This window comes from Limulus polyphemus, unplaced genomic scaffold (genome assembly GCF_000517525.1).
Source record: "Limulus polyphemus unplaced genomic scaffold, Limulus_polyphemus-2.1.2 Scaffold1838, whole genome shotgun sequence".
NCBI lineage: Eukaryota > Metazoa > Arthropoda > Merostomata > Xiphosura > Limulidae > Limulus > Limulus polyphemus.
In genome coordinates this window covers 105,937-122,391 of record NW_013667448.1, presented here as the reverse complement: position 1 = coordinate 122,391, position 16,455 = coordinate 105,937, and the positions used below count along the sequence as shown (strand labels likewise).

General features: G+C 29.9%; 1 protein-coding gene across 2 annotated transcripts in view; it reads left to right on the top strand.

Moving 5' to 3' along the window:
- The window catches only part of LOC106465105 (calcium/calmodulin-dependent protein kinase type 1-like), a 75,614-nt gene that overhangs the window by 48,849 nt on the left and 10,310 nt on the right, over positions 1 to 16,455 (top strand). For both annotated transcript variants that reach the window (XM_013925302.2, XM_022392945.1), the window contains exons 2-6: positions 3,430 to 3,564; positions 6,779 to 6,853; positions 7,861 to 7,999; positions 15,686 to 15,809; positions 16,349 to 16,424. In XM_013925302.2, coding sequence (XP_013780756.1) covers positions 3,430 to 3,564; positions 6,779 to 6,853; positions 7,861 to 7,999; positions 15,686 to 15,809; positions 16,349 to 16,424 — 549 coding nt within the window. The remainder of the gene's footprint in view (positions 1 to 3,429; positions 3,565 to 6,778; positions 6,854 to 7,860; positions 8,000 to 15,685; positions 15,810 to 16,348; positions 16,425 to 16,455) is intronic.

Genomic DNA, 16,455 nt, shown 5'->3' with positions numbered 1-16,455 from the left:
AATCTTGTTTTCTTGTGCCCAATAATGCATAAATTCATTTGATAAACACGTTTAGATTGAGTGGTAATTTATAATCAGTCACAAGAACGTCGAATCTGAATCACTTGAAAAAACACGGGGGTGCTTAACTTTTTTCCAGGTGTATATATAGTACTGTTCATATATGATTTAGAATAATCTGAAACTTTGATACAATTTAAGTAAAAGTTAATATCTTATGCATTGTTTTTGTAATCAAAATTATTTTTGTTTCATTCCTTCTGTTTGTTTTCACAATCAACATGAGTTTATGGATGAATAAAAAATAAAATTTCAATACTTCATGGATGTGACTGATACCAAGTTCTTTGTAGAAATTTCTTTAAAAGGTATGCTTTGGTATAGAGATTTTCAACTGATATATAAGATCAATCTTATAAATTATGTGTGACTTTTATTTCATGTGAATTTGTTGTATAATTACATGATGGTTATGTATGTAGGTGTGTACTCTCATGTGGCATTTGAATCTCTCTTTACAAAAATCAATAACTGAAACCCATGGAGAAGAAACAACTGACAGAAATCAGTATCAAAGAAACAAAATTAAATGCTTTCTTGTATAAGTAGTACAGGTTTTAGTGATCTGTCAGATGCAGTTAGAGATTTATAATATCATAATTTTAATAATTCCATGAATGCCTTTTGTTTTTGTTTATTATGTAAAGCCTATAGTTCTTGTTGTTTTTGCTCATTTCTTAAATTTCAACTTTTTATTAGGTGACATGAAAAGTTGCGCTAACTCGAACATGTTCCCACCATTTAAATGCTGGTTAAATTAAAAGAACGATAGAATATTTTAATTCTGTTCAGCATTTACATGATTTGAATGAAAGACTGGAAATAATTTAAATGTAATTAAACATTTGATTTGATTTCAGACTTGTGTTGTTCAATATCTAACAAAATAAAATTTTACTGGTTAGATTTGTTTAGGACTCTGAGATTTAGACACTAATATTTTCTTGTAAATAAACATCCACTTGAAAATGATATCAGTCAAGTTCTAGGAAATTATTCTTTGCATGGTGTTGGTTCATTGTTCAGGTCATCTTTAAAACTGCAGAAGAAGCTATTGTTTCTAAAGCTATTTAATGAATCAGAATTGCAAAAATTTTTAGTGGTATGCGTGATATGGATATGATATATAAGATTAGAAAGAGTTATATTTTACTGATTTGTGTAAGATTTTACATTCATAATTATGCCAGTACTTGGCTCTTGAGAAGGCTTTAATCATTTCAAGAGCTGTTGTAATGTTTTAGTGTTTTTTCTTTCCTTTTTCAAACATTATAATGATTAAAATATTACTCAGAAATGTCTGTAATGCACAGGTTGAAGTGGGTAAAGATGTCTGCTGCAGATCAGTTTAAGTGAGTGATGTTCTTGTGGAATCTGACCTAAACCAATAGCATTCTTCACATGTGATGGATTAAACATTTAAGACTAGAATGCATTTTAAATTACATGTCAAAAATACAATGTTTTCATGCACTTACAATGCTCTTTGTAAGACTCCCAGTTAGTAACCTATGATCTGAGTGGTTATCTTATAAAGAATATTGTTTGGAACGATAAAAGAAAATTTTGCTCCTCAATCAGTTGATTGCATTTACTTCATATATGGCTAGGTTTTATGTTACACATATGGTTCTTTTTCATTTGTCATACATATGGTTAACTTGTACTTGTTAAAAGATTTGGTTAGGTTTTACTTGTTATAGTAATATGGTTAATTTTCATTTTGCAAAGCTGACACTCTCCATATTATGCATTGTAATAAAACAAAAACCTTGTAATTGCTACTCAATCTTTTGTATGACTTCCAAACTATAAAAGTATTCAGTTTTCTTTGTTATAAAAACTTTTTAATAAGTGTAACTAAAATATAGTTAGGTACTTGTACAAATTATACAAGAATTGTCATAGTTACGGCTTGAAAGCTGGCATAGCATTGGGTTCAATAGACCTAATGTTAGTGATCAAAATCACTTAGACTGCAGAGTTTTTATTTCACATTTCTGGACTGTATACTTCAAACTAGAGGTGTGTATAAATAGCATTTCAGATCTATCTTTTGTGTCAACAAGTCATTGCCAAAGAATACTTTCATTCACTATCAGAACTTGTCAACTGATCTAGATGGTGAGAGGTAAAATATTATTAGATTGTTTATATGTATACAGTATAATAATTTCAAAGTTACAATATGATTGCCAAAAGCTGATGAAGAAGCATTGGAATCCAAAATGCCTAACATTTGTGATAAAAATAACTTAGGCTACAAGTGTATTTTTTTTTTCACACTTCATTTTTTCACTATGGATTTCAAACAAGAATGTTAATAAAAAAAAGTGTTATCTGAGTTACCTTTATCACAAATAAGGAGTGTCATAATCAGATAAACTCTCTCATTTAGAAAAGATAATGGCAATAACGTTGGTGTTACAGAAATTGTGTGTTAAATAAATATTTAATGTTCATATTGTATAGTTTAAATTTTTTGACCTGTTTTTAATTTGACACTTTGTTCAAAGTATATTTTTACAAGATTCTAATTATTTCTGAGGTATTCTGTTCATGATGCACACATGCATCTTGTATTGTCATGAAAATGCAGAGTTTGATCAGTAGGAAGTTTTCTTTGCTGGAAGTTATAATCTAGATTGCATAACCTCAGGGCTCTAGCAAAGTCACCTGGGTGAAATATTACAGCCATAAAAGGAGATACTTGCCAAATTCTGCAAGTTTTCATGGTCTTGATGGGAATTTTTAATGCATCACATTACTGCACATTTATGTGTTTGCTAGGGGAAAGCACTTGGAATGTACCTAAAATAGTATTTTGATTATTAAAAAAATATCCTTGTATATTAACAGAAATGTTCATCATGCAATATTTTCAAATTATTTACAGCTGAATTTGTTTTGTGAAATTCCAAGCTTTCTTTCTTTCTTTTTTTTTGTAAATCAAAGGAAAATCTGATTTAATTATAGAATATATATGTATAAATTTTGTATATCTTAAAAGCCTGAGCCATTTGTGTGTGTGTGTGTGTGTGTGTTATGGATCTTGATAATGTAGAGTATATTATTTTGTGTCAAAATGAATCTGCACATGTAGACACACATTTAAATATCATACTGAAGTATGAGTAAAAAAAATGTTTTTCATCAGTTGATATTCTAAGAAAATGTATCTTTAATGTATATTTAAATCCTTTTTTTTGTATGCATATTGAGCATTGAAACTTTCTAACACATTGCAGCAGGCAAATACAAGAAAGAAGCCTTGAGAGAGAGAATAATATGGTGAAACACAAGTTTTGATAATTCCACTTTTACAGAGTGAAGATGTGATAGTTAATAAAGTATTAACTTATTTTCTAGAGGAGCATTTTCCCAAGTGGTTCTGGCAGAGAGCAGAGATGAGCCTGAGAAGCTTGTTGCCATTAAATGCATTGACAAGAAAGCTCTCAAAGGAAAGGAAGACTCCCTTGAGAATGAAATAAAAGTTTTAAGGAGGTATGTAGGTTTTCTGTACGAGCAGGGTACAGCATGTATGTATATTAAAGAATAAAATTATATACACACACACACATTTATTTATTTCCATCAGTTTGTATGCATAAGTATGTCAGGTGTGTCCACAGACTTTTAATTCTGAGTGTTTGAACAGCTCATACAGCATATGATACATGTTCAGTCAATATATTTATATGACTTAGTAATTGGCCACAGTACTTTCTTATGTTCCTGAACATATCTTGTAATGAACTACATGTAACAGAAACAGTTGGTAAATGCCTATAGCAATGGAAACTTTCAGTTTGTGATATCTTCCTTTTTTGACAAAGAAATTTATTATTCAATTATTTTCTTTATGCTGTCAAAACTAATTTTAATGTTTTCCAAAGCTGTTTGTGCTGGTTGTGTTTTTCCTGTTTTTGTGATTGACTAGTATAGTCAATAAGATATCTTAATGATGTAACGTTTTTTAAGCAAAAAACTTTAGATAAATGACTAAACTCACTTAAATTTCTATCACTTGTATGTTTTGCTGCCTTGAATTGTGTGTTTGTATATGTACATACTATGTATATATGCTAACTGAGTAAAACATGTATGTATTAACAATCAGATCCATCAATACTTAAGTGGATGGCAAACTAAATTTAGCTGTGGGTTATGTAACTTACAGTATGGTAAGCAGAATTAAAGTCAGGAAAAGCCAGGTATATCACATAGGTTGTATTAATGTTCAGCTATGTTAGGGATGAAGTTGTGCTGAAACTCACCAATACTCAGTACCAGGGTGTGTTTTAATGATTGTACTCAGTCTCAGAACTTATTTCAATGTCAGTACTCAGTACTGGGACATATTTGATTTGGTTTTTGTCTAACCTGTATGCAGTCTAACCAGAAAGCAGATATTGGCAACAAGATCACAAGGAAAAGTTACTTAGCAGCTTCAATGTCCATCATTATTAAACCAATTGAATAGTCTCCTCTGGCTGTGTGATTTGTATGACTGGTCAATAATGATAAATATATCCAAATGACTTGTTTTATTGGTTGATGCACATTAATTGGTACCCACCCCTGATATTAGTATGTATAATGTCTTCTTTTTGCTATTCATCAGAATGAAAAGTAAAAGAAAAAAAAAAAAGACATCTGAGATAAATTTACAATTATGAAGTATTTAATTCAGTTGTTTATAATACATATTTTTGTTTCTTTAAAACAATGGTTGTGTATGTTTTATTTTTTAGTAAACTTTATTATAAGTTAGACATATGAGTAAAATTATTTGTTGTATACACACTTTTTTTGTTGAGAATTTCACCTTTGGGCTGAACTTACTATAATGTACAAGTTCACATTCTGTTACTTATGTAGGTTTTAAGGTAGTAGCATGAAGTTTATTAGTTTCATATAAAAAATGTAAATGACAGTACATGTGAGCGTAACTTTTTTATTTAATTTGTGCTTTATTTTAATAATAATTAAATACAGAGAGTAGAAATAACAGCATACCCAGGTTTTTAAATATCTTTTGTTTTTTTGGAAAGGTCAGATCAATACTTTATGCTTTAACATTTTTTTCTTTGTCAACAGTTAGTGAAACAGAACCGGAGATTTTTTATTTAGTTATACAAGTTTCACTGTCACACAGCATTGTTTCCTCTGTAACTTATGATATTGATTCTTTCTCAAGAGAGACCACGAGTGGGTTGATAGCTGACATTTTGAGCATAGTTACCCAAGGGAAGCTGCCTTGTTGATCCAAAGTGTAAATAATTTGCAGTAAAAGAGCTTATGGGGGAGGAGTGAGTGGGAGGGTTAATTTATAAAGGCCAAATGTTTTTTATGAACAGTGGTTTTAAGATTTGAAAGTATAAGTATTTAAAGGATTAGAAGTAATCTTTTATCTACATGTCTAATGTTTTCAGGAAATTGTATCTCCCATTTTACTTCCTCAATTCTGGAGAGAGTGGATCAAGTCATAATTTAAAGTTAGAGAAATCATGTTTAACTTAGAAATGTGGGAATTAATTTGTACTATAACATTTTTTTTAAACACCAAGTCTTTATGTAAGAAACACTTTTCTTAAAAATGTTAATTTATGCTGCAATACCACACTTTAAAGATAAGATTATAATATTTGTACTTCCTAGAGCATAGCAGAGTTTGTAAAGCACTCAGAGTGATAAAATATTTTAGAAAATAGCCCTGAAGCCTGTTCCTGCTCAACATATGCTTTTTTAAATTGTGTATGTTTATTGTATTGTAAGTAGCAATTTCAAAAAATTTAAAAAATGTAATTTTTTTCAAACTTATCTTACTAAGATTTGAAGTCCAGAGAGAATCAGATATTTTGTATGCACTTAATGTATTTAAAATAAAAGTCATACAACTTTTTGGTTTCTTAATAGTATCTTAGTATCTTTCTTGGCAGTTTTAAGAAATGGGTATACATCATTATAGAATGTAATTCTCTCATCACTGGAACCACACCCAAAGATCATCAATAGGAAATACAGTAATTTGTATCTAGGGAATAATTAGAGAAAACAAATGAAGCCCAACCCTGTTTCCCATTTGTTCAAAGAAATGTGAGCTGCATCTACATGCATGTGTGTATAGGAATACATTATATTTATAGCTAATTCTAACTGAATGAAGTCTGAGTTTTTCAACAATCATTATGGGAGTTAATTAACAAATTTCCTGACTAAAGTGTTTTAGATTAGTTAAAAGATGAATTTTGTCATGTATGGAAAAGAAAATGATTGGTTTCACTAATTACAAATTAATGACACATTTGAAGCACAATTACGTTTCTTCTTCATTATAAATCTAGCAGTTTAAAAACAGATAAAAAGAAGCATATGTTAAGAAATGAGTAAAAACCCTATAACCCAAGTGCTTTCAAAAGGTAGACCTTTCTTCTTCGGGTCCACCTTTCGAAAGTGTTCAGGTTATAGAGTTTTTATTCATTTCTATCAAGACTTCTTGAACCTACATGTTTTTCTAACATCATGCATATGTTAAGAATTCCTTAACAGTTTAAATTTTGAATTTTGTATAGTACTTTTAGTAAAGCTGATTATAAAGGAATATAGTAAGTAACAATATGTATATTTTAATCTCTCATGTTAACAGTGTTTGAATGTATTCATGCTCAGTATTTGGAATAATCGCCTATTTATTTCATTGATTTCTTTTCCCCAGGTTAAAGCATCCAAATATTGTTCAGTTAATTGAGACATTTGAAGACAAGAGCAAAGTTTATTTAGTTATGGAATTGTAAGTATTTTTCTGACACTGTAGTTCAGTGACTATGAGCTTGTCATGTGCCTATTCATGCAGTATAAGATAGACATGTGATTAACTTTTTTACTGTTGTAAACTATTCTTTGACCAGTTATATCAGTTATGGATTGACCATAGCTCTTTAAAGATGCATGAACCAGTGAAAATTAAGTACAAAATATATCATCCAAGAATTAGCATAACTAAGGACAACTGTTTCTTAATAAAACAGTGCCAATCCCTGTGTAAATAAATATCATTTAAGACAACTAACTTTTAAAAATATTAATTTATTGTAGTACTTTTCCTTTTATTTTTTCTAAAAAAAAGGAGAAATTTCAATTGATTCTGAAGTAATCATCTGCAGCATAGTCATGCATGGATTGTTAAGATTAAAACTGGTGTCTTTCTTTAAAAGTTTTGTGATAAAATTTTAGTCACATACAGAGTAGTACATTTCTCTACATAGCTTATTTTGGACAACTCTTACAACAGTAGGTGAAACACAACATTTACTTTACTGCTTTCAGATGTATCCAAATATTCTTTGATAGATTGTTTAGGCAGAGTATTCATGATGAAACTTTGTAGAATGGATGGCAACTGCCTGTTGTCAAGACACAAGTATAGAGGATGATGTTTCAAAAGTCTTCCACCTTTCGTTTTCAGGCGGAAGACTTTTGAAATGTTGTCCTCTATACTTGTGTCTCTACAGCAGGCAGTTGCTATCAATTCTACAAAGTTTCATCATGTATCCAAATAGTTTTGTTTTTTTCATATTTTCTTGGATATCTGTTTTAAACCAAATTAAATTTCCTTCAATTTCTGGACTCTGTTCTTTTTTACTAATTTTTCAAATGTGCTTCAAAGAAATATTCAAACAGTTAACTAATTGATTTTATGATACATTTTCTGTATTCAGGAGAAACAATGTAGATTGTATTTTCTAAATCGATTTAAGACTATGTAATGATACTTTATATCTTTATGTGTTTTATCAGGGTTACAGGAGGAGAATTATTTGATAGAATAGTAGAGAAAGGAAGCTACACTGAGAAAGATGCTAGCCATTTGATTAAGCAAATTCTTGAAGCTGTGGATTATATGCATACCCAAGGTGTTGTACATAGAGATCTTAAGGTAAATAATAACTATTTCAGGACTGAGATGATGATGAAAAACATAAAGTATTTACTAATTATTGATTTGAACTGTATATTGTTTTAGAACAAAAAGTGGCAGAAAGAAGTGTTCTTATTTAATTGTAGACTAACCATATTATGATGCCACCACAACTCACAGATCAGTGATTTTGAGGATGTAGGTTTTCCTCATCATATATCTCTATTAGTTACTATTCCTGTTCTCCATCATTCTGTAAGCTTCATCACACCACTTTAGGTAATGTGCAGATGTGATGTTATTAATCCAGTCACATGCAGTTGCTTCTGAAAACCATCAGGTGTCCAGGAGTGATGTTATTCCAGACCATTCTTAAGAGGACCAAGGCACCAGATCAGGATATCCATTTAAGATAGGGAAGTATTCTCCATTTTAACTAACTCAGCTGCATGTACCAAACTAGAATGCTAAAGTTCACTGAATAATGGAGGAAATGTATGATACGTTACAGGGATCAAATTTCCTTACATTCTCATCACCACTGCTTTATATTTGTTGGTTGTAATTACTTGATATGGTTGGTCTACAGAAAGTATTATTTTCCTGGACACCTCTCACTATCATGAAAGTTTCAGATGCTTTATTTTTTCCATACTAGCTTATTTCTCATCAAGGATAGCTAGTTACTTAGCACTACTAAGATTGTGTAATTTCAGCATATTTAATCTAGCTTTAATGCAAAACAGTAAAAACAGTAACAATTTCAAGTAGTATTCTTAAATATTGACAATGCAAGTGTAGGATGATCTTTTAAACTTTAGCATTGATTTATAGTTTGTGTGTGTATATGTATAGAGATTCTGTAAGATTCATAGTATCTAATTAATAGCTACATGTAGTTAAGTAAACTAATACGAACTGGACATTTCATGTACATTCAACTGCCAAATGACTTGTAACACTTTTACTGAATGTTCAGTTTACAGTCATTCTTATTTATGCATTCAAAAAATTTTAATATTAAATGTGGGATCAGTTAATGCATAATAATAAATAGTATATTACTTTTGTAATTTTGTGCTAACCAATATTGAAATATTATTCTCTATGATATTGTCAGGTAACATCTAATGGTAAACAGTATATTATTATTTTTGTCATAATATCCTAAGAAAATACTTTGAAGAAATTTCACTATGATGTCTAATTCTGATCATTATTATATTTAGTGTTTTGATTGTAGTGTTTATATGTAATTTTTACTCAAACGAGTTGTGTACACAACAGGGTATCAACATTGGTACATAATAATGAACCTGTGGTGTAATATGTTTGCAAATTTCCTTGGTCCAAATGGTATTGTGACCCACAGTTTAGGAAGCTTGGGTGTTTAGAAAAAGTTGCTCACCAAGTACTAAATAAGCTATCCCTTACTGGATGGTCTTGATAAAAGTAACTGCCTGTGAAGATGTATTTATATATTTTGTTCCTAATTTTGCCAATGAAAGTAATATTTAATTCGATTATACATCGAGTGTTTAAAAGAAATTTTAGCAAAAGTATTACTTTCTGTGGTATAAACTACTAATAGTAGTTATATAAGAGTTGTAGTGATGTTAAAATATATACTTGTTGGTGTGTATACGTCTTTGTACCAAGAACATTTTAATGATATATTAATCTTTCCTCTGCTGATGACAATTAACAATTAACTGATTGATAACAAATTAAATTGTGTAAAAACTCATAGAGAAGTAATGGGGCTTTCTGGGGACTTTGGTTTAATTTTTTGTCAAGTGATTAACCTCTTAAATTAAAAGCAAACTGATAATGAATAATGTTTTGACATTCTGTAACACCATCAAACAACGTGTAATAGTATAATTATAACATTTTAACATCTGTTTTGTCCAAACAAACAAACACACACACACAAACTTATTAGTTTATGTTTATGAGATTAGGTAGTTTTTAGTAAATTTGTCAGTGGTCTTTTTTGTAGCTTATAGATACTATTTTCTGTAGTTCAAACACTTATTTTATCATATACATGCACTACTCTGACCTTCAGTACTAGGACACTACTGTTCATAGTTTTCATGTACACTACCCTTTTCTTGATAGCTTACACACCTTTCTTCATATCTTACACACACACACACTCATATTTTCAAAACTTGTACATTTTTTCTTCCTAACTTGTTCACACATTATTTTTTCATAGTGTATGAATACACTTTTTTTATAGTTTATGACTATAACTACTTTCTTCAGAATGTTCTTCATACACACAACAAGCAATTATAAACATACTGGGGATAAATTAGGTATGCTGTGAATTTTAATCCCTTACATTTAATTTAGAAAAATCTTTTTATGGCTGTCAACATGAAAGTACTATAATGAATTTGAGATGGAAAAATTCAAATAAAGGAGAGAGAATATTCTTATATTAGTAACGAATATTAAAACATTTTTAGAAAGGAATAAATGTTTTGCTCTTTATTACATGTATTTATTTGGTAGAAAAATAAGTGAAACCAAAACATGCAATTTTAAACGCTGATGATAGTCTGTTACAGTCTTGAACAAAACTTTAGAAGGAAATAACGTAGTGTACTTCTATTAAAAAACACAGCTGCCTAATGCTTATTGGGTTTGATTACTGAGAAAATTCATCACTTAAATAATCAAATACATTCCTTCTTACTAAAATAAGACATATGTCAGGGAAGAAAGGATCATTAAATAAACAAAAATAGAAAAGTATGTTATCTCAGGTTCTTTAATAAGGTCCCATGTTATGTATATTAATATACACAGGAAGTTGACAAGGCTGAACTTGCTTACTCTAAGGACAAAGTTTAAGTTTTCCCGTTTCAACTGCCTCTACTATTGAGTAGTTTTCCTTGTTAGTTTATATAAGCAACCGTGGGATTCTAGAGCAGCTTTATTAACAGATACTTTCATACATCTTCTCTGTGCTTTCACTTTTTTTCTCCCACTAATGTTATTTCATCTATGAACATTTTTAAAGGTATTTTCATTTTAATTGAGAGCAAATTATGCAGAAGAGCTTAAAATAGATAATTAAAATTCACATTGGGCATTGATATTTTTTACAAAGTAATACATTTTAATGTATGGAAGTTTACTTTTGCTAATTAAGAGTTTGGAAAAATAATATATTCATAATTTATGATTTTATAGATTTGAGCTTATCATCACTCACATACTATTAATTCAGTTGCCAGAATATTACACTTCTGTTGCCACTTAGATTTTCTTCAGTTATATTAACATCTGTATAATTTGGGAGATTACTTGAATAGTTTTTCAATCTGTATAGGATAAAGTGTGCTTAACATGAAGGTCAGCCAAGTTTATGATTAACAACAGATGACATTTTAGGTGTAATACCATAAAAAAACACAATGACATTATTTTTTACAGAACTTAAATAAACAAAGTTGTGAGGCAATTTTATTGTATCCTAAAATAATGTAGTTTTTACCTCCTGGCTAACAGAATTTTAGAATGTTTTTTTTCTGTCTAATTAAAGTTGTTTTCTATATGAGATTTTGAAAAAAACAACAAGAAAAGGCAACATTTGTAAGCAGTTCAATATGTCTCTCTCCTATCCATCTTGTTTGACAAGATCCTCAAAATATAATAGATTTCAAGAGAAAATGGTAATAAAGGCGGGGAAAAAGGCATAAACTACAACTTTTATACTTTAGAGGGATAGCCATTTAACACATTAGCAACTTGACACTTTATTGTGAGAAAAATATGTTGGAGCATACTAAATTGTGACCTTTTGATACGTAAGACAGTTTTTGCATAAATAGATTTATTCACAATGGCAAAAAGCTTTACAGGTAATTTAAAGGGAAATAAGATGGTATATAGAAGAATGACAAACCAAAAACCTAATTCTACAAAATATTTTGAAATTTGACACCTTTTAAACCTCGGTAAAGTCCTGAATAACAAAACACAAATGCTTCAGTTTGTGGGGATTGTCACAAGTTATCTTTGTGATAAATCACCATCTTGATTGATAAGAAAATAAATACAGGATGAAAACCCTAGTTTTGAGAAATGTTTTGACCTTTGACTCCTGTAAAACCAAAATAAAGACAGAAATCCCAATTATGTCTACTTTAGTCTATGAGGGCTCTCATAATGTGAGTTTGTGCAAAGTCTCATCTAGATTGATCAAAATATAGAAGATTGGCAGGCTAAAATAGTAATCTAAGAAATATTTTGACCTTTGACCCCTGGAAAATTTCAAGAAAAGGACAAATCAGACATCTATTTCAGTTTGTAGAGGCTGTTGTTTGCAAGGTATGATTGTGCAAAGTACTATCTAGACTAGTCAAAATATAAAGGAATGACAGATCAAAACCCCTAATTTTGCTATATATTTTTTACATTTGATTCCTGTAAAATAAAAAAAAAGCACAAATCCGAAATACGTCAGCTTTTGTTGGTAGCGGTTGTTGCAAGGTATCTTTGTGGCAAGTCTCATTTGGATTGATTGAACTGTAAGAGAATTACAGAATGAAATTTGTTTTTGATTTATGATTTTTGACACCCAAGATTAAAAAAAAAATAATTAAAAAGTTATCTGGGTGTATTGGATCAAACTATATGCTCTCAAATTTCAAAACATTTGACACAGAAATAAGGAGAGGTGCACAATTGTAAATATTGGAAGGAAGAAGAAAGAAACATAGGAGATACAATATGTGACCCTCCTTCTTCTGGAGGAGGGAAAATTAAAAAATGATGATATAAAAAGTGAGGTTGCTTCATCATACTATTTCTTAATCTTTTGAAAAGGTCACACTATAATAATAATAAATCATTCAATAATTATCTTAACTTTTATGATGCATGACTTATTTTTCCCTTTTTTCATTTATTACTTTTTGGTTTAGAAAAGAAAAACTTTAACTATTACTGTCGTGGTACATCACCACCTGAATAATTACTTGTTAAATTTATTCCTTTTGTTATTAATATAGAATCTTCCTTAAGAAAATTCTATTTGGATAAAAAAAGATCCAATTGATGAAGGACGGGTGTGTGTATTTGGAAATCATTTGTAGTGTGTAAATCAATACAAATTATTTTTTATGAATAAATTTTAGTTAAGATCTCATCTATCAACATAAGTGAATTACAGAAATACATGAAACCTGACTATACAATGTTATGCAGAAGTTTTTCCAATAATTTTAGTTGCTTTGAAAGAATTTAATATGATAGGGATAGCAAATATTCTTTATTTCAAAAGTCTACTAAGTCAATTTTTATTGTTATTCTCAATACATTTTTTTTTTATGATAATACATTGTAGTTAATTTCAGAAAACCTCGTACTTTGGATTATGCTACAACAACTTTTATTGAAAGTTAAAGAATCATTTAATAAATAATCAATTTTTGGTAAATTCATGTTCCAAACAATTGTACCTGTACAGTTATTGATTTTGGAGAAATTTTCCACTCTGTATGATACTTATTTGGATCTGCACAATTTTTTTATTTTTTCAGTCATCTTTAATGAAAAACTAAATTTGTACTATGATTTGAACCTGTACAGTCATTAAATTTGATGCCTGAACCATTATTAAATTTTTGATATTTTTCCACCCTACACTATTATTTGAAGCACGAGAATATATATATATAGCAACCATTATAGCCCATCAGACACTTGCATCTCTAGGATATTAGAGCAACAGTTATAGCCAATCAAGACACTTGTCTTTTTAATGTTATAACAACTATTAAAGGCAGACTTTCCAATATATTGTAATTATTACAGAAAGATATCTGATTTCTCAGTCATTGTAGCAACTGTCATAGACAGTCTGCACATTTCACTTTTAGGTACACTTCACCATCTGGTATAATCAGTCAGACACCCATCTTTTTACTATATTACTAGCTGACATACTCATTCAACTCTTGGGGAAAATAGAGACCCTTGTGTGGTGTTACAGGAGGGTCAGGTCTGAATGCTATCCTCCATATGCCCTCCTGATAGGATCGTAAGTGTAAATGCCAGTTTTAGTTAAGATTGGTCCAGTGGTTTTTCAGTAATAAATGGACACATACACAAATACACTTGATGATTATGTGGTGTACTGAAGTTGCATGTTTAGGGAATCACAGAACCTGATTATGTGGTGTAATGATGTAGCTTGTACAGAGAATTACAGAACCTGATTATGTGGTGTAACAAATAGATTGTACAAGGAATTGTAGCATCTGATTCTGTGGTGTAACGAAATAGATTGTACAGGGAATCGCAGCATCTGATTATGTGATGTAATGAAGTAGCTTGTATGGGGAATCACAGCATCTGATTCTATGTTGTAATAAAGTAGCTTGTATGGGGAATCACTGCATCTGATTATGTAGGGTAATAAAGTAGCTTGTATGGGGAATCACAGCATCTGATTCTATGTTGTAATAAAGTAGCTTGTATGGGGAATCACTGCATCTGATTATGTAGAGTAATGAAGTAGCTTGTATGGGGAATCACAGCATCTGATTCTATGTTGTAATAAAGTAGCTTGTATAGAGAATCACAGCATCTGATTATGTAGGGTAATAAAGTAGCTTGTATGGGGAATCACAGCATCTGATTATGTAGGGTAATGAAGTAGCTTAGACAGGAAGTCAGAGTAACTGACCATGTGATGCATTAAAAGTAGTTTGTATAAGACTTTACTGCACCTGACCATAAGATGTACTGAATGGACTTGAATATCAAGAGACCTAAATTAGTTTTGAGGTGCAGTAAAGTAACTTTTATAGGAATCACAGTTTTTTTATCATGATGTGGGGGTAGTAAATGAAATTAAAAATTAATTAAAAAGTGATGGAATTTTAAATATTTTAAAGAAAATCCAGATGAATTGAGTTATTTTAAATCAATTGTTAATAATTTGTTCACACTTATTAGATGTTTGTCTGTAATGACACTGGCACAAATGTATCTTTCAGTTTTATTTTTTTTAAAGGATCTGTACTTTTGTATTTTCACAATTGATGGATTTTTAAGCAGTGTTGCTGATGGAAGGAAACCTTTCACATTTCAAACAAGAAGTGACTACTTTACTGATAGACTTTGACAACTGTTCTGTTGTTAGCTGTGATAAGATAACTTGAGTCTTGTATGTTATAGGTTTCTGACATTTTGATGATGAGTTTTAGAGACTATGTTGACATCTTAATCTACATTTAGTTTTGGACTTTTACCTGATCATTAAAGATAGTGACAAGCTTGTCATTTGTGCCTTCTTTACATCTTTGATAAAATTCATTGTGTTTGCCATTATTGACATTTTTATTAATTCAAAAAGTTGAATACAGCTCAACAGATGCCACTTTTGTAAATTTGCAGTTTTTTTGGGGGGGTTTTGTTTAAGTGGAAGTCCTCATACACCATAGTACTGATACAACAGTCTTTATGGGTTTTTTTTTTAATTAATCATTAGAACTAGAATTTTCCATTAAAGGTAATACTGTATTGCCCACATAGAATATGAGTTTTTTTTGTAAAGCTTGGTGAAAATTTAAAGGGACTATTTCTATAAATTTTAAAATTCTATTACAAACTTTTAGATAAAGCAAATAAGTATGGGCTTTATATTTTACCTGGGCCAATTTTTTTTTTTTTCAGCCTGAAAATTTGCTTTATTATAGTCCAGATGATGACTCAAAAATCATGATTAGTGATTTTGGACTGTCTAAAATGGAAGATTCAGGAATAATGGCCACAGCATGTGGAACACCTGGATATGTAGGTAGGAAACTTCTCTGAACTACTTTAGTACTATGTAATGTTATTTGAAAATATTATTTATATGAATTTAATTTTACAGTCATTTTCATAGTCTTGTTAAATGAACAGAATAGGGCAGTATTTGTAAACAGTTGCTCATCATGGTAAAATAAATAGCTAATGGAAGTGTAGCATACATTCAGAAAATTGAAAGACGAGTATGATATTTCTTGTAAGTACGAGTGTGTACCTGAAAGTTTTGCATCTGATTGTCATGATAACATTTCATTCATGGTAACATAGCCATTTAGAGGTTGTAGCTTAAGCTTATTGTAAGTTAGTTTGAATTTTATTTCAGTAGACCCAAAAGACATTTAAGAAGGAAGAATACATTCAGCGATATTACTTATCAGTCATTAGCATTTTATAGTACAGGAATATTTCAATCTACTCTTGGAAAATCTTCTACATATATTTTTAGAATGTTTTCTTAAGCAAGATTTTCTTTTAGGGTTTGGTTGCTTTTAAAATGTAATTTATCATGTGCTTTTCTTTTTCTAGCTCCAGAAGTACTAGCTCAGAAACCTTATGGAAAAGCTGTAGATGTATGGTCAATAGGTGTAATTGCTTATATATTGTAAGTAATATTTATAATAATAAAATAGTGT